Source organism: Gadus macrocephalus, chromosome 1, assembly GCF_031168955.1.
Source record: "Gadus macrocephalus chromosome 1, ASM3116895v1".
Classification (NCBI taxonomy): domain Eukaryota; kingdom Metazoa; phylum Chordata; class Actinopteri; order Gadiformes; family Gadidae; genus Gadus; species Gadus macrocephalus.
The window spans coordinates 19460908-19487839 of NC_082382.1; the positions used below are offsets into that span (position 1 = coordinate 19460908).

Below are 26932 nucleotides of genomic sequence, written 5' to 3' on the forward strand. Positions count from 1 at the left end.
AAGAAACTAACTAACTAACCATGTTACAATTATATTATAAACATTAAAGCAATGAATGATAATTGCTGTTGTTATATAGGTTAAGGTTTGCGGAAACCCACTTTAGGATTTCATAAGCCATGGGAACACCTCCATACCAAACACATGTTTCAAGATCCTGAACTTTTCTGTAGTTGAACATAGCGAAAACACTCTGAAAACACGAAAATAATTCAGTTCGCCTGCTTGACTCCACCCTGTATTTTGACCCACTGTTGGCTTTTAAGCAGACCTTGAGAAGGGTATAAATATTGCAACGGCTGCGATGGAAGTTGTTTAGCCGCAGACATGTTGAAGTTTGTGCTCCTTGCTGTCCTAGTCGCTGGTGGTAAGGCCATATTATTTACTCATTCCCAAATGGAAACGCTACAAAACGCTGCTAGTGCATTCCTCTAGTCCTGTGTTTAAGAAATGTCCTCCTTATGAGGATCAACGATCAATTTAGACACAGGAGGTTATTTAAAGATCTAGAAATACAGTACATATTATTACTTTTTAAAATAACAACATTACTGTTATTCTATGTATTTATCCATATTTTTGTCTGTATCTCTCTCCATCTGTCTGGTTGTCTGTCTGTCTGTACGTCTACCGATCTATTTGTGTTCTGTCTGTCCGTGTGTCTGTCCGTCTACCTATCTATCCGTGTTCTGATCGGTGCGTCTGTCTGTCCTCCCAGCCTATGGGTGCGGGCTGCCCACCTTCTCCCCCATTGTGACCCGGGTGGTCGGTGGGGAGGACGTCAGGCCTAACAGCTGGCCCTGGCAGGTACAGGAGCACACAGTATCCACCACACATCATCTGAGTAGTAGACTCAGAATAATAATTCATTTTTTTACATATTTTGTTTTATAAAGTATTTATTTTTTTATAATTATTCATTTAAGTATAATTATAAAATAATATATTTATTTCAATGAGGGTATCACTTAGTGTTTGGTAAAGCTTGTATTTCTAAACGTTTACCGACGTTCACCAGGGCTATGGTTTTGTGTGTTAGGTCTCTCTGCAGTACAACCGGGAGGGGGAGTGGAGACACACCTGTGGAGGCACCCTGATCTCAGACCAGTGGGTGCTGACAGCTGCTCATTGCATCAGGTGGGTCGTCGTGGAAACAAGAGACACCTCACACTAGTACACAGGTAGAGCCTACCAGGTTCCAGTGGCAGCACCCAGGTGATTTGAGCAAACTTCATGGAAGTTGCTCTCAAGCACAACCTCAATGTCCAATGGATATGTGGATTTAGCTGGCTCACTGTAGAGGGCAATATTACTCTGTGATGAAATATAATAGAGTTAAAAGTAAACACTTGTGTTCCCTTGGAAATTGTATATTTCTTGTTTACATGTAGGATTTTGTTTCGGTCTTTCACATTTTGTAAGCCGATTGGAACAGGTTTCACCCCGTATCACCAATGAACACATTGGAACCGTGTTTTCAAATGTCGTTTTTTGATGAAAGCTTTTGTTTTCCTTTACCAAGCCTTTGCTCCTGTGTGCCTCCAGCAAGGACAAGCAGTACAGGGTGGCCCTGGGGAAGCACAACCTAGTGCAAGCCGAGGAGAAGGCCGTCTTCATGGCCCCCGCCTCCATCATCGTCCATGAGAAGTGGAGCATGCTCTTCATCCAGTAAAGGAATTCATATTTCATCTATTTATTTATTCACTTTATTTCACCTTTTATTAACCAGGAAGTCCCCCTAGATTAAATATATTTTTCTAAGGCTTCCTGGACAAAATAGCACACCAGTAGAAGAACTAGGTTAAAACTTATAAAACAGACAAGGGGAAACACACTTAAAAAGGACAGAGACGGTGAATATTAATTATTGATGAGGTTAAAGGGTCCCTATATTTTACCACGGTCAAGTGAGTGGCAGTGTTTCTCTGTGATCTCCGTAGAAACGACATCGCCCTGATCAAGCTGGAGGCCCCTGTGACGTTCACTGACACCGTCATGGCCGCTTGCATCCCCAACGCCGGCTTCCTGCTTGCCCAAGACACTCCTTGCTACGTCACTGGCTGGGGACGCCTCTCCAGTGAGCGCACAGACACACCCCTTCTTTTCATTGGGTCTCCACTAGTATCCAATGAGCCAATGGCAATCTAGTTGTCCAACCAAGGACAACCAGATAGCCAATGGCTGGAGAAGCTAACGCACAATTAGGCTACAGTGTCAGCCTAGGTCGGGGTCGTGGAGGTTGTTGTTGTGTTGTGGTTAGGTTAACGATCAAGTGAAGGTTTTACTAGCAGGGAAGGTTTTACTAGCGATGTGTTTTAATTAACCACCGACTGTATACGGTACAAATGGCTTCAAAATATCAGAAAATATTCCTCACACAGGTAATTTAGATAGCCAATCAGAATCCAAGGACAAAACGTAATCTCTGTGGAAAGCATAAGAATGTGGGTGCACACAAGGACAGCATACTTTGACCTCACTTAAAATACAGTCTACTATCAGTCCAAACTACCCATGGTTCATGGAAGAGGGAGCTATTGCCGTCCCCTTTAGTTTGATCACCTCTTACCTCCTGAGGTATACTGACGTCCTCCTGGTTGGGCTCTCCTCACAGCTGGGGGTCCCATCGCTGAAAACCTGCAGCAGGCCCTGCTGCCCGTGGTCGACCACGCCACCTGCACCAAGCCCGACTGGTGGGGATTCATGGTGAGGGACACCATGGTCTGCGCTGGAGGAGATGGCGTCGTGTCTGGATGCAACGTGAGTCTACGGGGAACATGAGCAAAGTATCTCTTACTTACTTAACGAGAAAGAAGACGGCGCCATGTCAAAGTACACACTGTGAAAAAGGTGACATGAAATGAAAAGAGACTCACCTCTGGACGGAGCCATGAATCGATAAATGTAAATATATAATTTGTAGCTTCTGCAAATCTTTAAAATGAAACTATTGGCATCTGATATCGATGTGGGAGCAAGCAATAGTGCAGGGTAGCTCCGGTAACCAGAAAGAATTAACTGTAAGCTAGCATGCCTTCTTGTGTATGTGAAAACATGTGCATGGTGATGTTGTTCAGGGAGACTCTGGCGGACCCCTGAACTGCCAGAACGTTGACGGCGCTTGGGAGGTCCACGGTATCGTGAGCTTCGGCCTGGGACTCAGCTGCAACTACCCCAAGAAGCCCACCGTGTTCACCCAAGTCAGCTCCTACGTGGACTGGATCAGCTCTGTAAGTTCTGCGGCCTTGCCTTAAGGACTACTTTGCTGCCATCTATGGGTTGACAAGCCCTTGTAAGGTTGATATGCCTCTCCAAATAATATAAACTGAATATAATGTTATATTGTCTAAACTAAAGTAGCAGATATACCATACATCGACACTTACTTACTTTTACTTTGCTCCCATTCTTACATATGGGTGGCCCGAGTGGAAAGTATGCTATAGAGACATTAGTCCAATTAACTAACAATGTGTTTGTGCCTGTCTTATGAAACACTGAATAAAAAAAGTATAATGACCTAACAATGCTTTCTCTGTATCTTCCACAGAAAATGGTGGCCTATTAACAAGAACAGCGATTCTCTGACCTGAGTCATCACATTAAATCCGGAATAAATAAAGTATTGACCCTGTCTTTGCCTCTGTTGTTCATTGTGTTGGGATTTGGTCACTTGTAGTCTATACCTGGAAGTCAAATTGTGGACCAGTCAGGCTGAAAGCACACCCGACATGATCCAACATTTGAGCTAGAGTACCAGACAACATCTGCATGGAAACTATACAGAAGCAACAGATCCCTTCAGTGTGAAATGAAAAAAAAATGATTTCATTATTTTCTGAATACCGGTATCTTCTAAGTAGATAAAATGTTAAACAAACCCAATAATTCATCCGTAGGTGTTCAAATGTACAATATGTATCCTCAGACTCCATTCTGTAAGATTGCCTTTAAAAAAAAAATATGAAATATGTTTGAAACTCTTAACATGCAAACAGAGAAGGTTTTTAACTAAGTCAAACAAATAAATTACCAAATTAGAAACATGACATTGAATCAGAACGCGTCGCTGACCAACCGATCAACCAATGCCTTTCTAAAAGAACATGGAAAAACCCTTTAAAACTTATAGAGAATATTGATAAGACAACTCTCCACCACACAGAAAACAGTACACCACATGCTGTTTTCCCAGAGCTGGGGTCTATATCTAGAAGGCACAGGTTCAATTTGAATGCTACTTTTGGACCTTCAATCATGATGATCCTGTTTATGGTCTTCACTGCGCTTTTTGCCAACGGTAGGACATAAACATTTGTTTCTATGTAGGCCTATGGATGTTATTTTTATATTATCAATTATGTTAGTATTTTAGCTATCGTAGGACCTATCAATTAAATAGAATACAAATGTCAATCATTTGAAAGATGAAGTCAAATCATTTGAATGACTGTCCTATTGTCCCTCTTTTAATTTAATTCTAAATTTTGTGTTGTATTGCATGGTTTAGTCAACAAAACTAACTCAAAAGTTATGTGAACTGCATGTCACTATCTGTTCCCTAGCGGCCTACGGCTGTGGTCGGCCCGCCTTCCCCCCAGTGGTCAATAGGGTGGTGGCGGGACAGGAAGCGCTGCCCCACAGCTGGCCCTGGCAGGTAGCGCTATGGTCGTTATTATACGCACGTACACACAACATAAATCACAACTAAATATGTATCGAGCTACAGCGGATATGCCTCGTTGAGACAATACAATTGAGTGTTTCCTTTCGTTCCATTTCTGTGGTAAATCATCAATAAATAAATATTGAGTTAAATAGTTCGATATCGTATCATAACGATGTTTATCGTAATCAAAATATTGATGCTTTTTCTGACAATGGCAGCTTTAAATTCCAAGAGGAAACTTGCCATACTTTTAGCTTAACCGAAATGTGCGGACGTGATCCGAGCTGTTTTGGCTCCTGTGAAGTGAGGGCCATGGTTTATCCTCATCCTCTCTCAGGTCTCTCTCCAGTCGGACAGAAGTGGGCGCTGGAGTCACGTCTGTGGAGGCTCTCTGATCTCCGCTGACTGGGTGCTCACCGCAGCTCACTGCGTCAAGTAGGTACCGTAGAAGACAACTCATCAACAATATTCTGTTACACATTTTATAACTGAAATAAAGACATATAAAGAAAGGATTGTTTCCTCAAAACGAAATTCTTCTAACAACGCTTCTGTGAGCACCGCATGGTCCAATGGGTTAGCATAGAGTTGATTGCTGTTGTCCATTATTAAGACATATTATAATAATGCACAGTATATATTAAATGACCAGCTTAGTAATTATAACTAAACCACAACTTGTCCTTGTTTTTTTTAGATCAAAAATATATATAAGCAGTTTTGCAAATGAATGATTCACCCATAAGCCTTTGTTTCTAACTTTTGGGATTAACAACATTGTGTTTGTCAATGTATGTTTTGGTATTTATGGGAAGAATAAACGTTCATCGTCATGCATTGTGTTCCTCACAATAAACTTACACTCATCTGTGTCCTGTACAAGTTGAAACAAATAAAACACAAAGGCGGGGGGGGGGGGAGAGAAAGAGGCGAAGATAGAGTTAGTGAGAAAAGGAGAGAGAGAGGGACAGAGACCCTGAGAGAGAGACTGAGACTGTGAGAGAGAGACAGAGACCCTGAGAGAGAGACAGAGACCAAGAGAGAGAGACTGAGACTGTGAGAGAGAGAGAGACAGAGACCCTGAGAGAGAGACAGAGACCAAGAGAGAGAGACTGAGACTGTGAGAGAGAGACAGAGACCCTGAGAGAGAGACTGAGACTGTGAGAGAGAGACAGAGACCGTGAGAGAGACAGAGACCGTGAGAGAGAGACAGAGAAAGTGAGAGAGAGACAGAGACAGAGAGAGACAGAGACCGTGAGAGACACACAGAGAGAGAGACACACACACACACACACACACACACACACACACACACACACACACACACACACACACACTTAGAAAGGGTTTGTGAGAACATGGAAACGGCGAGACAGAGAGAGATGATTAACACTGTTTCTTCCCACCACTCGTGTCCCGTCTTGCAGTGTTCGTTACAGCTACAGAGTCCAGCTAGGGAAGCACAGTCTGAGTGTGGCGGATGAGGAGGGCTCCCTCACGGTGGGGGCAGCCAAGATCGTCTCCCACGACGACTACAACACCTTGCTGAGTCGGTAAGCGTTGCCTCAGCACCCACCTTACATTGACCTCCCGCGCCTCATTTAAATACTGGCAGTAGGATCAAGGCAAGGTCTTGATAGTTTCAAAACGGGACCGTCAAGTGCTTAGGGTGTTTGGCTCCCTGCCCAAAGGTTCTGGGTTCAAGCCCCGATGTCAGGATCTATCTGTAGGCACCCTTGAGCAAGAAGCCTTACCCCTAACCGGCCCTAAGCCATATGCACCCTAATTGGGGCTTTGAAAGCAGCTGCTCAATGGGAAATTGTGTTTTTATTCAAAACACTAAAGCATTGAAAGCAAAAAGTAGTCAAAGATAAAATATGCTGAATAAATTAGCCTGTATAAATAAATCCAAATTTAAAAAATGGCTGAAATAACACAGTATAAATGACGCTCATTGTGTCCCTGCCGCCACAAAGCAACCTCGCAACGTTCAAAGAAGAATAAATTACTCTTTAGGATTCTTCTGCTCTCTTTCGTGTATTTCCCAATGGGAAATACACGACCATATTTGGCAGTTTATGTTAATGTTCTTCTCTCACAGTAATGACATCGCCCTGATCAAGCTGTCCTCCCCCGTCTCCTTCTCCGAAACCGTCATGGCCGCCTGCCTGCCCGACCCCGACGTGGACCTGCCGCATGGCACTCCCTGCTACGTCAGCGGCTGGGGACGACTCTCCAGTGAGCACCCTCAGGTTTCTAGATACAGAGTATAGTAGAGCAGGTTAAGTAGAATAGGGTCAAATATAGTAGGGTAGAGTCAAGGTAGGTGAGGTAGAGTATGGCAGAGTAGAGTAGAGTAGGGTAGAGCTAGGTAGAGTAGAGTAGAGCAGGGTAGAATAGAGTAGGGTACGGTAGGGTAGAATAAGGTACAGTAGAATAGAGAAGGATAAGGTAGAATACGGTAGGGTAGAGTAGGATAGGGCAGACCAGAGTAGAATCCGGTAGCACGGAATAAAGCTGTATGTAATTTGGCAGAATAGCATAGACCAGAGTATAGCAGAATGAAACAGGGTAAAAAACAAAATGGGGTAGTATGGAGTACAGTAGAGGTAAATGGAATAGAGTAGAAAAGTTAAATATGGGTGTTGAAGCAAACACAGTACCATTCAGAGACATCATAGTGTGTAACTAGTATCCAACGTGTAAAGTAGGTTCACTGCAAGCGGGATGAACCCGGCTGTTGTGCAGGCTAAGTTTAGCCGGCACCGATTCAAAACTAGAATGTCTGGAATGAAGAGACCCCCCCCCATTGTGATGGCGAGGTCAGACAGCCTGCTACGGCCGGTGCTTACATTATCCATCAAGGGGGAAAAAATGAAGCAAGACACAAACTCAGGGTTTGGAATAATGAGACAGACGGGTGCTTCCCCTGCTAAATGGTTTTCTCCCCCTTCTCCCCCTCCTCCCTCCTTCTCCTCCCAGCCAGCGGCCCCCCGGCCGACGTCCTCCAGCAGGCCCTGCTCCCCGTGGTGGGCCACGCCACCTGCTCCCAGGCCGACTGGTGGAGCGTCCTGGCCACCACCAAGATGGTCTGCGCTGGGGGAGACGGCATCAAGGCGGGCTGCAACGTGAGCTTACGGCCACATAGGCGTCCGCCACAGTAACGTGTTCACGCGGCAGGAGATGCTTTGTGTACAGGTGTAAAGGGTTGGGTCGGATTAATAGAATAGTGGATAGGGAAGGAGGATTCTGTATAGATGCCCTTGAGCAAGACACCTGAGCCCTGCCCAATAACGTAAAGTAAATAGTAAAACGGGGTCAGCCATCTCTTGCTACTCTGATAACATTGCTGCCATTTTTTTTTTGTTGCCTCAAGCAATTTGTGTTCTGTGAACCTACTGTAATAGCAGGGGTACTATGATAGCAAGCTATTATGAGGAGCAGAATGAAGGTACACTGTCTGATGGTGGAACCCTCACAGAGACTAGCTGATATGATAACTACGACTTAAGTGTGCCCTCCGATCTGAACAGCAGGTTCAGCAGACACTCTTTCTTCAAAACAACCCCTGGGGAACGGGAAAAATGGAACACGGTTGGCATCGAGGTTGTTCGTAGATGCATCAGTTTAAAAAAACATTCGGCAGATGAGTTTCCAACATTTGAGCTTGACTTGTTTAAGACATCCTTTTATAAATATGGAAAATAATGTAATTGTTACACTATGTTAGGGCAGACACAAAAATAAACCATATAAATTAACTATAAAACCGTCAGGGCCTGAGCCAATTCAGAAAGTAAGAACCGAGCCATGAACTCTCACCATCACAACCAGTGATCACATCACAGCCTCCCAGATGCCGTCTCGTGCCTCCTCATAGAAGAACATCAAATTACAGGAGAAACCCAAGCTCCCGTATGACATCCCCCCGGCCGTCTAGAAGGACCTCCCGCGAAGGCCTCACCTTCCCCTCACCATGTGTGTGTACCCTGTAGGGAGACTCTGGGGGTCCCCTGAACTGCCAGAACCCCGATGGATCCTGGGACGTCCATGGAGCGGTGAGCTTCGGCTCTGGTACAGGCTGCAATGTCCTCCAAAAGCCAACCGTCTTCACCAAAGTCAGCTCCTACATTAGCTGGATAAACGCAGTAAGACACCACTTGTGTTATTGTATACATACATACCTACATACCTACAAACATATGGTTCCGGCAAGCTAGTGCACAATGCAACCCCGCCCATGTCCAAACAAAGAATGGGGCTTTTTCTTTGACAGGAAGTGCTGGTAATTGTATTTCCTCCAGCAGGTGGTGAGCAGCCACTGAATAAGCTAATCGACCAGGTCGACCGCAAGACTGCAGCGCAAAGGAGCCAGCCGCCTTGAGTTCTTCATTCCCACGAGAAATCCGATTGCTTGAACTTAATTACTTTACCAATAAATGAATGGGAGGACTAATGTTGTTTTGGAGGGAAGGAAATACTCAGTTGTCCTTTTTGTTTTTGTTGCATGGCTTCCGCTTGGCTCTGGGGAAATATGTGTGCAATAGAGAGACACTGCACATTTACTATAAATAAGTAAACCTCATGACTTATGAAGACACAGTACACATTAACAAAACGGAGGGGTTGAATGTTAAAGTTATTAACATTTCAGAAAGCTGCATTGTTTTAATGCGTAAGGATTATTACAAATATTCCTCTGCTTGGATACAAGTGTTTAACACAAGAAACGTATTGGATTATTTAGAAGTATTTAATTTATGGACAAAAAAAAAAATCCGATGCTTACTTTTTTAAACACATAACCTTCAACTACTGAGAATTCCTTTCCATACAAATCTATTCTCACATCATTTTTAGAAACATGAGGGAAGTCCCCTCAAAATGGACGATACATGGAGACACTTTACATGTTAACACAAGTATTAATTTAAACAATGGATACATTTTGGCTGCAGAGAAACAATATTTAATCATTCTACTTGGTACAAAATTATTATAAAAGTGTTCACATCTGTCTCCTTGAAAATGAGGTACACAGACCAATCGAACTGGATAAAAAACTGATTCAGGTTTGACAAAAAAAAAAAAAAAAGTATTGCCGGTATGGTTCTTAAAAACCTGTTTGGTCACTTTTGACCACACAAAATAATTCACAAGGACAATGCAATGCATCACAGGCAGTGAATTTCCACCCAAACTAGGAAACCCCCCATCCAATGGGGATTAGGAGAAAGTCCCCATTGTTCCACAAAAGAACACACCTGAGAACTATCGGCGTGACTCACAGACAACTTATTCATTCCATATAACAGCACACAACTCGGACTGACTCTCTTGGCTGTTCACTAGGACTATAGGCCGCCATGAATGTGATAGTGTTAGCTTGAATTCTCCCCGGGGGAGCATGACTCTTCCTGGCCGGCCCTCATTCACTCCTAGCATGCTGGGGATAAAACAAACCACTCTGTGACTCAAGCCGGCTTGGGAATGTGGTGGGGTGAGGGAGAGGGAGCGAGATAAAGCCCATGATCCCTGATACAGCTGCTCGCTGCAAAAAAAAAAAAAAGGAAAGGATTTCATTGCTCATCTTGAAGAGGGAAACAGCATGAGACAAGAGCCGAGACAACAGTGCCTTCTTTGTGGCCCCGCCCCCTTCCCCATGACGACGGGACGGCCTTCCGACTTTTCGCCAGGCCCTGGCTTACTTCCAGCCTGCCTCACAACTCCGAGTGGAACGTGGTTCAGCAATACAAAAGGCAGTCTCTCTCTCCCCCTTATGGGTCCAACCGCAAGTTCCCATGTGAAATACTAATATCCATAATTGATGTATTTATTTATTCATTCATTCATTATTTAATGTATTTATATTACCATGCCTCTTGTAGTTCTGCTTCCCATATTAAAAAGGTGAAATGAATAATGAGTTCTTGATTCAGCACCAACTCCTTCACTACTACTCTACTCTACTAAGGAAACGCCACTAAGGCCAAAGTAGTGAGTACACGCACAAACATATAGGAATAACTCCAGGCTTTAGGAGAGTGTGAACCACACGTGGGTATAGAAAACAACAGTATTTGGCTGTTAACCTTCTGCATGAAGACAGGGGCTGTGGGATTAATCCATTGGATCCCGAAGTGTCCAAAAATATACCATTCCACGCCCTCACTTCATCAGGGCTCTTAAGGCCGCGATCGGACGGTGAAGTTTCGGACACGGCCAGACGGACTTGTATTCCGTCACTGCATCGTAACATGGCCCAGGTGTTCCTCCAAAAGGGGCCTTTGCAGGGGATCTCCCCCCCCTCCACACACATGGTCCGGGGTGTGTCGGACCCCTCTCGACGCACGCCGCTAAATGGGCGGCACCTTGTCCTCGTACTGCGGCGGAGGCGTCAGCGGCTCGATGCTGAACCGCGCCGGCGGCTGGCCGCCGTCCACGTCCTTCAAGTGAAGCTTCTCAGACTTAATCCTGCGGATCTTGTTGTTGAGGAGTTTCCGCGCGGCCTTCCCGGCTCTGCGGTTGGGCGCCACGCCCTCGGTGGGGGTGGCGGCGGCGGCGGCGGTTGTCGAGGCGGGGTCTCCCCCGGCGACGCCCACGCCGTCCGTGACCTCGTTCTCAAACTGTAAGCCGTCCGCCCGGTCCACCAGGTCCTCGTAGGAGGGCAGCTGGGTGGTGCTCTGGCGGTGATTGCTCTGGCGGATGGGGTACTGGCCACTGCCCACCACCTCTTCGTAGCTGGGCACGGCGAACCGCCGGGCGTGCTCCTCCGCCCTTCAGGGTTGTCATGGAAACGTCAATTAATGCTTTGGTCAAATAAAACAGACGATCGAGAGTGGAGACGCACACACAGCCCGGGGGAACATTCGGAGTTTGACATGCTTTGACACCTTTATCTTTATGTCTTTGATGATGAGCCACAAGGGATCAGCATCTAAGCCTTAGAATATAAGCTTAACTATCTAAGCCTTAGACAGTGTTCAGACAGGGGGTACGAACACAGAACCTTTCGGTTGTAAGTCAAACAGTCTGGCAACAATAGACGACACTGCCCGATTTTTTTGTAATTACATTAAGTTGAAATCTTTCGCAGTAACCTCCACAATGTAGTTATAGCTAGTGAACTGCACGTTGAGTCACAGCTCAACCAACCAGAGGCATTGAGAAATACCCAACACACCAGAACGTCTACCATTCCCCCTATTTGCCCCGCAGACATAAATAACACACGACTCACGTTTCAGCGTCTTCCCGCGGGCCGCCGGCCGCGCCCGCCTGCCTGCCCGCCTGCCTGCCCGCCTCGGCGTCTCGGAGCCCCCGCTGCTCCCGCTGCTTGTTGCGGACCCCCAGGCACAGGGACAGCAGCAGCATGACCACCCCCGAGCCCACCAGCACGAACGCCACCGACGACACCTTGTTGCGGTTGTCCAGTCTCCCACCGTCACCTCCATCTCCACCTCCGTCGGCGGGCACCACGCTCCAGACGATCATGACGATGCCCAGCGCCACCAGGCCCACCCCCAGGGCACACATGGCATACTGGGACCCCGAGTTCTCTGTGTTGCTGCCCGCCGCACTCCTGCTGCCGCTGCTGCTGCTGTTGTTGTTGTTGTTGTTGTTGTGGTGCTGGTGGGTGTTGATGATGGCATTTGTGGTCGAGGGGGTAGTGGTCCTCGTGTTCGACGGAGGGCTTTGGGCCCCGTTGTTACTGGCCCGCATTCTGCTCTGCGGTGACACACACACACACACACACACACACACACACACACACACACACACACACACACACACACACACACACACACACACACACACACACACACACACACACACACACACACACACACACACACACACACACACACACACACACCAAGGGTGAGGGAGACATGTGAGGAGTCAGGTCAAAGATAAAAGATAAAACAGGAAAGCAATACAGAATCAGCAGATACTTTTTGTCAATGTGCGACGTACACATGAATTATTGCTAGCTCGAAAGTGTGTAGAGAAATGTATCATTGAGTGTCTGTATTTTATAATCTTTCTCAGTTCCTTAATTTCATGAATGTTTCACTTTATATCTTTCCTGTGGGGGTCCACAGAGCTCTTAGATTATTGTCGAAGGAGGGGTGGCTGGGGTCCATGGGGTCATTTCTGTTTTTGTTCTAGAAAAACCACCACTGACACTCCTTCAAGGGTTCTTTTTGGAATTGCCAGCAGACTTGTACGAGGTGTAAACCTGAACAAGTTACATAAGAAAGCGGCTTGGTCTTTTAGCATAAACATTTATCCTACTTGGTAAAACAAACGGGAACCGTTTGCTTCAGTCATTAGAAATATTTGGCCTATTTTATTAATTTAAAGGTCTTTCCTTTTTTGTTTGTCTTAGGAAAGACGTGCTGTTATAAAAACACAACATAAATAATGAACACGCCCTGTATTTCTTTAAATGTATTATAAAGAGCCGTTGTGCACTGTTTCTAGTTGAGTTAACGTTGGCCTGAAGCATTGAAAGGAGGACTCGGAGTTTCGTTCTGTAACATTATGAATCAACAGAGTCCGTTTGGATCGGGGATGTGGCAAACCAAGTGGCTCTTGATAAGCAGTCAATGCATGATTGCATGTGCACGTTCAGACCTGTGTAAGCGCCTGGCGTTTTTACATTTCTTCCTCGACAACGAGAAGTCACAGCCAGCTTCTCGAACACTCGCGTTGCCCAAAGAATGCGCGGAATGAATCCTAAACACCGCCTTCCTCATGACAGATAGCCACATATGCTTTGCCACAATAAGAGCTAGTGATGTTTACTCAAGGATCCATGTGTTAACATTTGGTATGAACATTCATACCGAACCCCACCACCGCCTCAAACGACTACAACTATTCCTCCCTACTTTTTCTATGCTGTTAGAAAAAACTCAATATAGACTATAAGCAACACATTGTTGGACGTGAATCGACCATCACGATACGCCAACTATTCGCTGACTAGTTAGTGTTACTGTCCGCCGGGTCAATTGCCATATTCAAAAGTGGTAGAAAAGTCAACTTTATACCAAGACCTCACAATCGCACAAAACATGTGTGTGCCCGATCCAATGGCATCCAAGTTAGGCTATTCTCAGTAGGTGGTTATCTCAAAAAGCGAATATAATGTTGCTGAAAAGGAGATGTACTTACTGTTACTTTAATTAACATTTACCATCCATAGAGTCTGTGTACACATACAATCAATACAAACTGAATCGAAAATCTTCAACTGGTGGGATCGCAACTTTAATCGTGATGCTCACAAAATGAAGCCTTTCTGTGATCAGCCTGTAGCCTATGTGGTAGAACATCACATCCTAATTACCTTGGAATCGCAGTTAAAACATGCTGGGGCTCGCTTGCAGACGTAGCGGTTCCTCTCTCAAAGTTTCCGTTTCTTTTGGAGCTGTCCCAGAGGGGAAAATAAGCACACCTATATTCTGAGACGTTCGAACCAGGAACTTTCCTTCGGATGGCCTGAGGAGGGGGGCGGTAGCTAGTTTAGCTTTTAACCCTTCGCTGACGGCGCTGCAGAAGATGCCCATTCACGATGACATGCCCGGCCCCTGGGCGCCGGGCGGTCACGGAACCACTGATGGCGCCAAAACGTTGACCATCAATGATTAGCCAAACTATGACCAATACATTATTCTTGTTCAGCCATCGACCAACCCTTAAAGTCCTCATTCCCGCTTAATGAATTAATGTCTAAACAATATTCTCATCCTAATGCAGTGATGAAAAATAAAGACGTTTGATGGGACATTGGTCGCAGAAATGTATTGGTGATCAATGTTTGAAAGGTGTATTTGGACCATGGACCTATCAAAGAATTTGGATTTGGACAGAGGCCTAGCCTAATAGCCCACAGCCATGTCTCTCTTCTTGTGGACCAATGGAGCCGGTAGGTCCTAAAAATAGGCCTACCTAATTTCAACCCAATTTTCCTTTAAACTCTCTTTTTAAACACTAATTGAAACTTGAAAACTGCCCAAACACACAAACTCAGGTGAAATTGATGGTGTATTGCTTTGTTCTCTAGATGGCTACTTGAAAACCCCTCTTCGTTTTAAATGGTGGCCTGTGGGGCGGTTAATATCGTGGACCTAGGGAATTTCCACCACTTGATACTTTGTCCAGACTTAAAAGGTTACTTGATGAAGGCCAGTTTGATTACAGTGCTTCCCCCTTAATGTGATGTGAACTAGAAAAGAAGGAAGTAATTGGTCTCATTCTGTGGGATTCCCCTCCCCCCCTTTTTCCCCCACACAGGATATTGCAGAATAATGTCACAGATATCCTGCTTACGTAAAGGTCAGAGGGACCTTTATGAGGCTTGTGCCCCAGTTAGAATGGATGTCACTACCGACGTCAATTAGACAGTTTTATAGCACGTACGCTAATGCAATCTGAATGATAGTAACAGTGGGCTACTGATTAAGGATACCAATAATTAAATGCCTTTACTTTCCAGGGAAGTCGCTATTACGCTTCGTGCTAGCACACCTTTGCGTGGCTCATGCCTTTCCAAGACGCAGATAGCACCTGATTTACAAGGGCACAAAGTCAAAGCCAGCAATGATTTGCTCGGTTTTCCTAGACTATGGGTGTGAGTGTGGAGAGTTGAAATGGGCTTGGCCATTGCCAACAGGGAGCAGGGAAACCAGGTAGAGGGGACTTAGTTAGAGGCTTACTTTAAAGACATGCATCATTATTTAGTTACTGTCGGGAATTGGTGAATATGAGGAAGAAGACAAAGAGGAGGATGCTACATATCTTCAGCTGTTACCATGTGTGTGTAAGTGTGCGTGTGTGTGAGACTGTGTTTGGAGGGGGTGAGTGGGTGGGTATATGAAGGTTCGGCGAATCGCTTACTCAAGGTTCAACATACCCAGGGCTCAGTCATGTGCAGACAGTGTTTATATAGCTCCTGTTTCCCAACAGTTATAAAATTACAATTAGTCTAGTCTCTTCCAATAGTTCGGTCACACACACACACACACACACGCACACACACACACACACACACACACACACACACACACACACACACACACACACACACACACACACACACACACACACACACACACACACACACACACACACACACACACACAGTGGATAAAATGTGAAACAGTGCACCGTTATCTGATAGATAACCTTTATTTCCTTACAGGTAAAAGGAAGTTGTTATTGTCTTGATACATCTTATAGCTATACAAATATTTTTATGTTTAAAGTGTCAGATGGCTGGCATCATGATTATGTTCTGATGATATTTTTTATGTTTACAATTAGAAAAGATTCTGAAGAAATAATCCAGTAATTGTTTGGACACCACTGTCAAAACGTTAAAAACAAAACCACCGGGCAACTTGATCATCTTGTAAAATTCACAGTTTCTTTTCTTTTCATTTGTTTTGTTCAGTGTTTTCTTTATTCACAAGGCATTACAGACGTCAGTTACTGAAAAAGTACTAGCAAAGCAAATGTTATAAAATCTATTTTCTCAAGTCTTTTTTTACTGGTTAGTCAGCGAGCAATGTCAGTGTCCTGTACAGATTTCATTGTAAACAATGATGTGGCAGTTTATGCTAATAAAGAAGAGTCACTCCACAAAAACACATTGCCCCGCCACTTCCCATTCAGCAAGGAAACATTTACACGTAAAATACAAAAATAAGTCCTTCTTTAGCTAGACATAGGCCTGAAGCCAGGAAATCAATGCTCCTAAAAGCCAAAACAGCCTGCCAAAATGAGCCATTAAACATTTTCAGACGCTACAAAACTGATAACAAAAAAAAAAATTTAATTCAAAAAGTTGCGTTTTAAAAAGTGCATTCAGTCCGCTAGGAAACAGTTCATATCCAGAAAAGTCTGCATCTATTGTCCGACTGGGCAGGCGAGGCTGGAATTGTTCCTGATTAAAATCTCAGAGCGATGAGCAGGTGGTTACGCTCCACCGCTCCCATGATCTCATACGTTGGTGACCTCAATCGTGGTGTAGCCGCGGATTGGACTCCCCTCGGATCTGGGCGGAGTCTCGTCGCAAGCCTCCCGCGGCAACGAGCCATAGCTGCCATGGCAACTGAAGTCCCTCCCATTGCGGGCTTTTGGGCTGAACCCTGTAGGGGGCTGAAAGTAAGGAGAGAGTGAGATGACTTTAACCAACTATAATTTTAATTTCCGTCAAATTGTTAAACCATATGTATACTTGGGCGCCCTCAAAGAATGCGAGGCAAAATGGAAGACGCCTTTAATACGTTAAAGGTGACATATTATACCGTCAGGTGTGAGTGGGATTAGCCGTTACGAGCCACTTTTTCAGAAAATCTGCCTCTTCAGACATCACAAGTGGGCGTGTCCACCTAGATGTATGAGGGATAGATGAGCAACGTTTGCTAAAGTCCACCGGGTAGGCTGGCAGACTGATCTATCCAGCGCACATCTATGTGGACACGCCCACTTGTGATGTCAGAAGCGGCAGATTTTTAAAACGGCTTGTAACGGCTAATCACACTCACACCTGGTGGTGTAATATGTCACCTTTAAGTTCGATTATGTTGCATGACAACGAAGGTCACGACAACCAACAGACAAGTATTGACCTCCACTCAAGGCCCAAGGAGTCTAGCTATTTAGAGGCAGCTGTTATAAAAGATGGCCGCCCCCACCTTGACCGCCCTCCTCCTCAGAGAGCCTTCGTCGTCGGCGTGGCGCCCGGACGAGCTTGGCGGGCGGCCCAGGGAGCTCTGCCTTCGCGCCGAGGGGGGTGTCCCCGTATTCTGCCTCTCATAGTCCTGGAGGCCACTCGCCCTGGGAGAGAGAGAGAGAGTCAGAGAGAGAGAGAGAGAGAGAGAGAGAGAGAGAGAGAGAGAGAGAGAGAGAGAGAGAGAGAGAGAGAGAGGTACAAAATGGAGTGAGAGTGAATGAGAGAGTGATCGGAGCGAAATAAACACAGAGAGGAATAGACATGAATGGAGAGAAGAGAGGTAAATGGTTTGCCGTTTGCGGTTTCACATTGTGTCAAATTCTGCTTAAAAACATTTCAGAAAACTTTTCATATTTATATATATATAGACTTTCTAGATATCGGCAAGCTTCAATTAGGAGACTCAGACACAAATAAACACAAAGAGACACTTGCTTTGTTTATCCTGTGTTTGTGTCTGTGCTTGTAGAAGGAATAGGAGATTGTTTATCTTCCAGAAATAGATTGTTCTGCCATGCAGTCGCAGCAGATAACATCATATGGATAAACTAAAGCCATAACATCCCCCTTTGCACATGCCGTCATCGTGATATAAAAAATAACAAGCCGTTATTGTAACTGTCTTAAAATAACGTCCATCTCCCTTATATTTTCTCTCTCCCTGTCACTCGGGATAATGCACTCTTTCCTTTGCTCTCGGTTTCCTCTCTCAGTTGTACCAGGTAGACTGTTAAAATCACGCTCTGTCACACATCCTCATCACCTTAATAATGAAAAATTATTAATTATTATTAAATTATTAATCCTCTCTCTCTCTCTCTCTCTCTCTCTCTCTCTCTCTCTCTCTCTCCCTCTCTCTCTTTCTCTCTCTCTCTCTCTCTCTCTCTCTCACCTGACTGGGCCAACCAGGCTCTGCATCTCTTCCACGAGGTGGCGGCGAATCATGTGCTTGTTGCTATGGATGCCCAACGCCGTTGCCATGGCGTCCGTGTTAAAGGTGGGGTCGAGGACCAACACGGCCCCGTGGACGCCGCTGTTCTGGAGGGCGTCGGCATACTCCTGGAGGTCAAAAGAACGCCTCTTATATAACTCAGAGGTCTTTATCCAAAGTGACTGACAGTGAATTCAGGTACCGCACATTTAAGAGGCCCTGTTTTACAACCAGGTGTGACTAAGTACTTAGTTGTGTAGCATCTTATCCTAGCTATCTTTATTGTATACGGGGAATGGGTTAACCTAGCGGTTGTTAGTGCTTTACACTTTGCTCTATGAACATCATTACTGTCACGACAGCGACATATTGTTTCACTTTTTTATGACAAATGTATGCAAGTCGCTTTGGATGAAAGCGTAAATGTAAATGTGATGTTGTGTTTGCCTGGTTACAGCCCTGCCACTCGTGGAATCAGGGTTCTGTGGGCGGGGCTGCTGATGGAATCTGTTACCATAGTGAGCAGCAGAAAACCACACGGCGCCTGCCGTAGCGAAATGTACTGCCTTGCAAATCACTTTAAGGTCTAAAAAGTTCTTTAAAAACGACCAGGACTATCAGCACAGTTGAATTGGAAGCGACCCTTTGATAAGAAATGAAATGGCATCATCATCATAGATCAGCCTTCCAGTCTCTCAGGTTGAAGACAGTTCACTGGGTAGACTAAGAAGTCAATCAATCCTTAATACAACTGGGTGGCTTGTAATAAATAATCAATACCAAACCTGGTGGTAAGAAAATGGGCCGTCAAGGATCAGGCAGGGGTTAGGCATCTTACAGATTCCTACAGCAGGGCAAGCAGGGACCAAACCCAGTAGGCCTACCTTCCGGATAGAAGTCAAACACCCACCACCGTGCTTTTGTGTAGATGAGATTCCCTGAGACCTATTGTCAATGACCAATGATAACCGTGCAGCATTTAAATCATTACCTCTTTAGGATTTGAAAGCAAAATAAACAAAGAAAGCGAAACAGTGTGAGTGAGGACAACCACACGTTATCTCCATCAAACCTTCCGTGCTGACATAATGCTAATGTGTTTTGGAAGCGATGCGACAACGTTGTTAGCTCAGGATATTCATATTACATTACCGTCATGAGCAAACAAAGAGCTTTGTAAACAGCAAGCCCAGGATTTAGGATTACATTACCAACTGCTCTATTTTCCACGCACCCAGGGAGTGGCGTAGAGAATACACAGTTATAATATACTGAGTCTTCTACCTCACTCGAGGAAGCTGTTTCCTGTTTAGTGTACTCTTAGAAGCGGAATGTACGACCACACGTGCTGCTGCCTAGCTCCAGTGGTAGAGCATGATGTAAAAACGCTGCCAGGGTTAAGGGTTCGATTCCCACAGGAGCCCACCCATGCAAAGAATATACATCATGGTAGTGCAGTGACCACCCCCTTGTTGAACAGCTCTGTGGCTTCTACAGGAGGCTTCTACAGGAGCGTATACCATAGTTTCACAATATAACGGTTGGGTATACTCTGGATTATTAAGACATTATGGGTTTTAATCAAAACCTCTATGGAGAAATGGATGGGATTTTTACTTCCGGAACCACACTGTTGCACTCTATAGTAAGATCCTTTTGGATAGAAGTGTGTTCGTTTTTATAGATAACTAATAATAATTAAAAGTGTGTTTTAAATGCACAAAGGTAGAAAAAAAAACAGACCATGTTTGACGGTGCGATGTTAGCCTATTCTCATCCTTTGCCCCGCCCACCTTGAGGTCGATCTCCCGTATCCAGCGCATGATGCGGTGGGATGTCCACACCAGGGGGTCCACGCTCTGGTGCTCGCACTGCATGCGGCGCGCCTGCAGAGCCTGGACAGGGGGGAGGAGACAGAGGTTGGGATAGACGTTAACATGCTAACATGCCACACACACACACACACACACACACACACACACACACACACACACACACACACACACACACACACACACACACACACACACACACACACACACACACACACACACACACACACACACACACACACACAGACAGACAGACAGACAGACAGACAGACAGACAGACAGACAGACAGACAGACAGACAGACAGACAGACAGACAGACAGACAGACAGACACATAAAAAAAAAATAACCCTTACAAACACACACAAAAAACACAAAAGCCTCGCAGACATTTGAATAAACAAGAAAATAATATGTTTGGACTACTATGCTACTCTAGCGGTTGCGTGTCCGCTATGCTATCTCTCCTCCACCCTCACCCACCTCTTTGTCGAAGCCAAGTCCGTGCAGCAGCTCGATGCCCAGCAGCAGGCTGACCTGGTGGAACTTCTTCGAGACGTTGAGGTAGCGTTCCAGGTCCCGGCGCGTCAGGGAGTTGAGCACGCGGCCGTCCACCAGGTGGCCCTGGAAGGCCTGCGAGTACTGAGGTAGGCCCACGTCACTGAGCCATGCTTTGGCCACCCAGTGGTGGTCGAGCTCAGCCGCCTTGGACAGCCTATGAGGAAGAGGGACACACGGTTTACTGTTGCTGTACAATAAGGGTCATTGCAGTTAAAATGATTTCTTTTTAAATCGCTTTTTTGTTTAATTCGTTTTATTTTTTCGTATTACTGTCCCTGCACATTGTGCTGGGACACTTTATTAACCTGTCTGGGATCAATAAACATATTATTTTATGTTATTGTTACATTAAGTAACGTTACATATTACAGAGATACGTTAAAAAGAGGAAGTGTAGTAAGATCTAGGCTACTGTTTAAGTATGAGGTCTAGCCTTCAGATCGCCATGCCATTATTGCAAACCAGCAGAGGGCGCCAACACTCCGTCCTCCCAACCCTACATCAGTAAAGGAGTCCGAGACGAGGGCTCCAGTCCAAGTTTCTCGCTCACTCGTACTCGCACTCTCTCTCTCCGCCGCTTCCCCCCTCCCGTTACCCTCTGCCGCTCTCCGCGTCTCTGTAATCCTCGATGGCCAGACGGAGCTTCCTGCGGTGCATGGAGCTGCCGACCCCCAGCCCCATCTCCAGGTCTTCATCCGTCAGCCCCAGCAGCACCTGTACATCGCCCAGGCCACCACCGTCAAATCCCTGGCCGCTTGAGTTTCAGCGTCAGTCATATTGTTTGATTTGAAAAGGCCGCTCAATGCAGCCAGCATAAATTACACAATTATTTTAAATAAAATGTCATAAAATAGAAATGTAATTAAATGTATACCTGTTTGTTAAAGTGGTTTCCTGTTATTTAATTTAACGATTTAACTAGCAGAACACACACAAACACACAAAATCATTAAAATGAGCATCGTTACCTTGCCACTTTTGACATTCTCTGAGCATGTGCGGATGTACATGGGCATTGCCATGACAACCTCCAGCCAGGCCTGCACAGTGCCCGCCCTCCACTGAGACATGGGCGTGGTCCTGACTAGCTCCACCTGCTGGAGGCGGTCCAGCTGGTCCTCCGAGCCGTCTGATAGGCTCAGACTGAGGCGGGTGGGGCTGGAGAGACTGTCGGAGTCTGTGTGATTGGACGAGCAGAGGGGAAGGTAGGTGGGGTGTTGTGGTTTCGGTGTGTGAAGGTGGATTCGGTAGTAGAAGGTGTAGCAGGTGGACAAAAGTCGATTAAAGGCACCCAGTGCAACTTTATGTAAACATTCAATGAAAAATAAACATTCAATTTCTAGTCTTTTTTACACGTAGTAAGTTTCAATAACTCCATACCATTACATATCGACATTCAAGGAGCAAAGATGAGACGTCGTTGTGTGGTGAGAACTGATAGAAAATCGTAAACAACAACAATCGCCGGTGGGGAGAAGCCATTTTTCCATTGACTGGAAGCCTGCTTTATTTATTGTAGGTTACAAAAAATAAAGAAAATGGCGGCATTGTTGTTGTTATCGATTTTGTATCAGTTCTCACCACACAACGACGTCTCATCTTTGCTGCTTAAATGTCGGTATGTAATGGTATGGAGTTATTGAAACTTACTACGTGTAAAAAAGACTAGAAATTGAATGTTTATTTTTAAGCCTCGAAAGTTGCACTGGGTGCCTTTAAGGTAGATTAGAAAACCACATTCAAATGAATCCAATGGCACACACACAGACCTTGTGTCCCATTGAAGTGCTGCATTTCAGAAATAATAGGATAGGCCTGCTAGCATGTTAGCTATTTGGCTTTATGACAACAAGCTAAGACCATCAACCTAAACTTTAACAGGCATGCTTGTTTGGGGTTCAAGATGTTTTTTTCTGGTTTATAGTTCAATGCCCAACTGTATTTTTTATTTACTATTATAAATAACTATTATCATTGCATTCGATATTAGTAGTTGTAGTATTTATTTCTCAGTTTTATTAGTAGCAGTAGCAGCAATATTACATAGAAATAGACTCCACTCAGTTTAGCGAGGGGAGTTCTTGACACTGTAGTGTGTGTGTGTGTGTGTGTGTGTGTGTGTGTGTTTATACCGTGGTTTCTAATTACTTTTACGACTGATAATTCCCTCCCGTCTTCAAAGTGATGACCCGCAGTAGTACTGTAGTGGCCCAGATTCTTCCTGTCTCACGTTTCCCCCAGTGTGGACGCACATTGTTTATGCTTCCGCACCACAACAATGATGTTTTGATAGTCCCAGGTTCAGCATTGTGAATATCAACTCTATTGTGCTGCTAACGGAGCCATCTATTAAGGCAGTGAACGCCTGAGAACCTTTTAAAGAATCCCCCTAATTGCATCCACTTTGTTTGGAGCGTTTGGAGCTTGGAGAATGGATAAGGCAACCTTGTGTTATTGCTATGGGTCTGCCTAACAGGTGTTTTAAACCAGTCTTTGTTCTTTCACAGATTTGTTGGGTGTGATTTTGTTTTTGCCATGCTAGTCTGAATAGATTTTGTTTATAACCGTTGGTATTGTTTTTCTTTTCCCTCATTTTTTAGCCTTTGTCTTGGACGGTTGAGCCAAGATCCCCCAAAGAAATAAGAAGAAAAACAACACTCTGCTATATACAATATATCTACTTTCTGACTCTCAGATGGAGGCTACTCTCTCCAATATGCTTATCCAATACCATATAATTTAAATCATTCTGGTTTCAATCCAGCAGCGACAACAGATCTCGCTCATGGCATTAGCAACAACATTCTTGCCCACTCTACTCATCTCTGCCATGTGTAACACATTTATTTCACCCACTGTCCAAAGAGCTGTTCATTGTTCATGTTTGAGTGGTCCACATTAAGCCAAAGAGAGAGGGGGGGGAGAGAGAGAGAGACAGAGAGACAGAGAGAGACATAGAGCGAGAGACGGAGAGAGAGACAGATAGAGAGAGAGTGAGTGAAAGAGAGAAAGAGACAGAGAGGATAAGAGTCAGAGAGAAAGAGTGAAAGAGACAGAGAGAGAGGATCAGAGAGAGAGAGAGAGAGAGAGAGAGAGAGAGAGAGAGAGAGAGCGAGCGATAGAGAGAGGACCGGAGAGAGAAAGGATGAGAGGGAGAGAGAGAGAGAGTGACAGACAGACAGAGACAGATAAAGAGAGAGCGAGAGAGAGAGAGAGAGAAAAAGAGTGAAAGAGACAGAGAGGATCAGAGAAAAGATGAGATAGAGAGAGACAGAGAGCGTGGACGAGAGAGAGAGAGCTCTACGTGGTATAATATGGACCTACTTCGTTTAATGAAAGGATCCTAAATTCTGGTGTGCTCAGAGTTTTTCGGTTGGTCCCACAACACGAAAAAAAATTAAATTGGGTGCCAAGATGAAAACATTTATGAAACCCTGCTGTAGAGAATGATGAAGTAGTTAGGACAAACACCTAAATCTCACAATTATGCGTGCCCTTGTAGTTAACAATGTAAGCAAGTGTTTGGCACATAAAATGTGCAATTTGGACCTAATCCCAATGGATCATTTTTTAATTGTTTATTCATCAAAGGAATATATTTTTTATTGTGCATGTTTGTTTTGGTTGCAAACTGCGTCTGGGCGGTTTTGAATGCATTGTAATTGTTTTTGGATAATTGGATAGTTGTGGTAAAATAATCAGTAAGAGCAGGTTTGAGAAATGCTTTGTTTTCTTAAAGCTCTTATAGTGGGGTAAAATAATATAGGAGTATTGATTTGTGACTGCAGGTATTACATTGGTTGCAAGCTTGATCAAATCAAACCTTCAATGTAAGCATATGTCCTTTAGGTGAGTAGACTTAAAATATAGCAGTATAGTTTCATGATCACTCAACTTGAAGAAGAACTCTGGATTAAGTGTGTTTGAAGGTGTTACTGAGTGTTATAAGGAGTCTGGAAACACAGTTTACAAACAGGCATGACCAAGTCACCTCCACTAAAGTATTTGTCCAACTTGCAACCGATTGGGTGCCTTCTAGTTTGACAATGAGCCTTGCACCAATGAAAATGCTTGCTCTTTGGTCACATGTCTGTGTTCAGCGCCCCGATGGTCAGGAGGAGGAGGAGGCCAAAGGGCAGTAGGGGTCAGTATCGCAGGTTAGGGATCAAGTCCAGGCAGAGGTTATTTGGGTGTGTGTTGTTGACATACAAGCTCTTAAGATGGCTTCCTTTTCAACTCCACATTTTTTATCCATAGAATTTAAATTTGCTCTTTTTGCTTGGTTTAAAATAAGAGAGGATGGAAGAGGAAGCCATTTTGGAGCCTTTTGGGATGCGTTTCTCTGGGTGGGCAGGCTGGAGGGAGAGAAGCTGCCACGGTAGAAGGTGTTAAAATGGCAGCCTCCGAGTGTGAGAGGAGGAGATAGAACCAGAGACACGGCATAACACACAAACAAACAAACAAACAAACAAACAAACAAACACAGACGTCAACATGGGAAAGAGAGGACAGGCACATTCCAATGTAAAGGTGTTTCTTTTTTATTTTATTTTAAAATACTTTTTTTTTCCTCATTAAATTCTGCAGAACATAATGTTGTCGTTGTCATGCCTTCAACGGTTCCCCTGGCTCTAACCAACGTCTAAACATCTCAGGACCTCCGGCTCGGACCTTCTCCGCGTCTGGAGACTTTTAAATAAAACTCTTTCATTATAATAGCTTTTAATCTGTCAGGTTATCTCATTTACAAAAAAGTAAAGTATTTGTCGGTAAAATAATACGAAGCGGACGGGGGTGGCTGGGGTTGGGGGGGGAAGGGGATTTTGGTTTGAAAAAACACAGCAGTGCTAAACGGATGTGTGTTTTAACCGGTGGAGGGCTATCTAAGTCGGGCTGCTATCTGCAGTTAACACCATCTGTCTCACTTATGGTTGATGACCAAATGCCTCACTAACGTCATCTCACCACTTCCTCATTCTGAGGAAGCCTCTGGGTGGTACATCCCCACATCAATAAGTCTTCAACAAGCTTTGTTTCCTAACCCGTTCCTTCCTGGTAAGCTGCTACACGGGGGGAGAGATACAGCCACTGGCTGGTTCATCTGTGGGGCTCCAGGTGAGACAGACACGCTGTTAGTTCAATACCAGGGCTAGAGAGGCTTCCCGGGGACAGAATGCAGACTCCTACGGCTCGACAGTCAGCCAGTGTGGTATAAGGCAAACACTGTTAACCTTTGGCACTATTAATAACGCGTCTTTCTGGGCATTATTCATGAATTGACTTGTTAATTGATGTACTTACGAGAGCGATGCCAGAAGCTAGGCTACTAAAGTATCCATTAAACATTGTCTTTTAAAACATATTTGTCACACTTTATTTAAAGTGAACGATGACAAGATCGTGCAGAATTGGTAGATACTTGTATACATAAATTGATTTCTTTATGGTTTAATTTTGGTTTGGTAGCCAATCGCATTTTCATGCCAACTTATTTAAATGAGTTTATCTCTGCTCAACCATAATTCAACCTGGCTACGATGTATCTCTATGATCACCTCAACTGCTGCATATAGTATATACCATGGAATAAAGGCTAACCGTCAGCATATTTGCTTCTAAGTGAATGATGACGTAATCCAATCACTTAGGCAGCTCAAAAGAATGGCTCACATGCATTACATACGCTTGCGCAACCCAGGTGAAGACATCCTGTTGGGAATTGCGACATGTCCTGTTCGACTTGTCGTTGCCGTGAGATTGTTATAGTATATTTTGTAAAGTATAGTATATTTTGAAACACGATTTAGAGCAAACAGAGTAGCTGGTGTCTGCAGGGCCGACTCAGGATCCTCGTACAGCCGAATTATTATTATTCATATTATTTTCATAATTATCATCTTCATGATGTTATGTTATTACTATGTTGAACATTATTGTCTTTTTGAATTATTATTAATAATTGTATTATTAATATTATTATTGTTATAGTTATAATAATTGTTCTTTCATTATTCAGGAGTCTGCATTGTGGCCTACAGGACACTGATCTCATAGGAGGGGGGAGATGCACCGAGCGGGACAATTAAAAACACAGGGAGGGGTTTTAAGTTAAGGTGGGGGGTGGGGGCAGGAGGGGTTAAAAACGGGGGAGGTCAAACAAATGAACAAAAAGGCATTCAGGAGACAAAGAG

At 44.6% G+C, this 26932-nt stretch overlaps 4 protein-coding genes across 7 annotated transcripts; 2 read left to right on the plus strand and 2 right to left on the minus strand.

Moving 5' to 3' along the window:
• The first annotated feature begins 211 nt into the window (after positions 1-211).
• LOC132457358 (chymotrypsin-C-like) lies at positions 212-3632 on the plus strand. Its single transcript, XM_060051627.1, has 8 exons — positions 212-367; positions 719-807; positions 1040-1137; positions 1546-1668; positions 1941-2077; positions 2615-2760; positions 3078-3230; positions 3551-3632. Exons 1-8 carry the CDS (start codon positions 328-330, stop codon positions 3566-3568), a joined length of 804 nt encoding a protein of 267 aa, XP_059907610.1. The 5' UTR covers positions 212-327; the 3' UTR covers positions 3569-3632.
• A 507-nt stretch (positions 3633-4139) lies between these two features.
• On the plus strand, positions 4140-10216 carry LOC132457346 (chymotrypsin-like elastase family member 2A). 2 transcript variants are annotated; one of them, XM_060051605.1, is made up of 8 exons: positions 4140-4300; positions 4566-4657; positions 5007-5104; positions 6097-6222; positions 6771-6907; positions 7652-7797; positions 8665-8817; positions 8974-10216. In XM_060051605.1, the coding sequence occupies exons 1-8, from the start codon at positions 4258-4260 to the stop codon at positions 8992-8994; spliced, it is 816 nt and encodes a 271-aa protein (XP_059907588.1). In that variant the 5' UTR covers positions 4140-4257; the 3' UTR covers positions 8995-10216. The 2 variants fall into 2 exon arrangements, with proteins under 2 accessions (XP_059907588.1, XP_059907597.1); XM_060051614.1 differs by having other exon boundaries at positions 8977-10216.
• tmem51a (transmembrane protein 51a) lies at positions 9404-14262 on the minus strand. 3 transcript variants are annotated; one of them, XM_060051593.1, is made up of 3 exons: positions 14028-14262; positions 11910-12392; positions 9404-11446 (listed from the first exon to the last, which is right to left on the minus strand). In XM_060051593.1, the coding sequence occupies exons 2-3, from the start codon at positions 12389-12391 to the stop codon at positions 11026-11028; spliced, it is 903 nt and encodes a 300-aa protein (XP_059907576.1). In that variant the 5' UTR covers position 12392; positions 14028-14262; the 3' UTR covers positions 9404-11025. The 3 variants fall into 3 exon arrangements, with proteins under 3 accessions (XP_059907576.1, XP_059907568.1, XP_059907558.1); XM_060051585.1 differs by having other exon boundaries at positions 11910-12397; positions 14028-14253; XM_060051575.1 differs by lacking the exon at positions 14028-14262 and adding an exon at positions 13853-14021 and having other exon boundaries at positions 11910-12397.
• Positions 14263-15849: 1587 nt separating this feature from the next.
• Positions 15850-22075, minus strand: LOC132457374 (kazrin-like). Its single transcript, XM_060051662.1, has 7 exons — positions 21710-22075; positions 21337-21455; positions 20664-20895; positions 20142-20243; positions 18310-18476; positions 17380-17521; positions 15850-16840 (listed from the first exon to the last, which is right to left on the minus strand). Exons 1-7 carry the CDS (start codon positions 21809-21811, stop codon positions 16682-16684), a joined length of 1023 nt encoding a protein of 340 aa, XP_059907645.1. The 5' UTR covers positions 21812-22075; the 3' UTR covers positions 15850-16681.
• Between the last annotated feature and the right edge of the window lie 4857 nt (positions 22076-26932).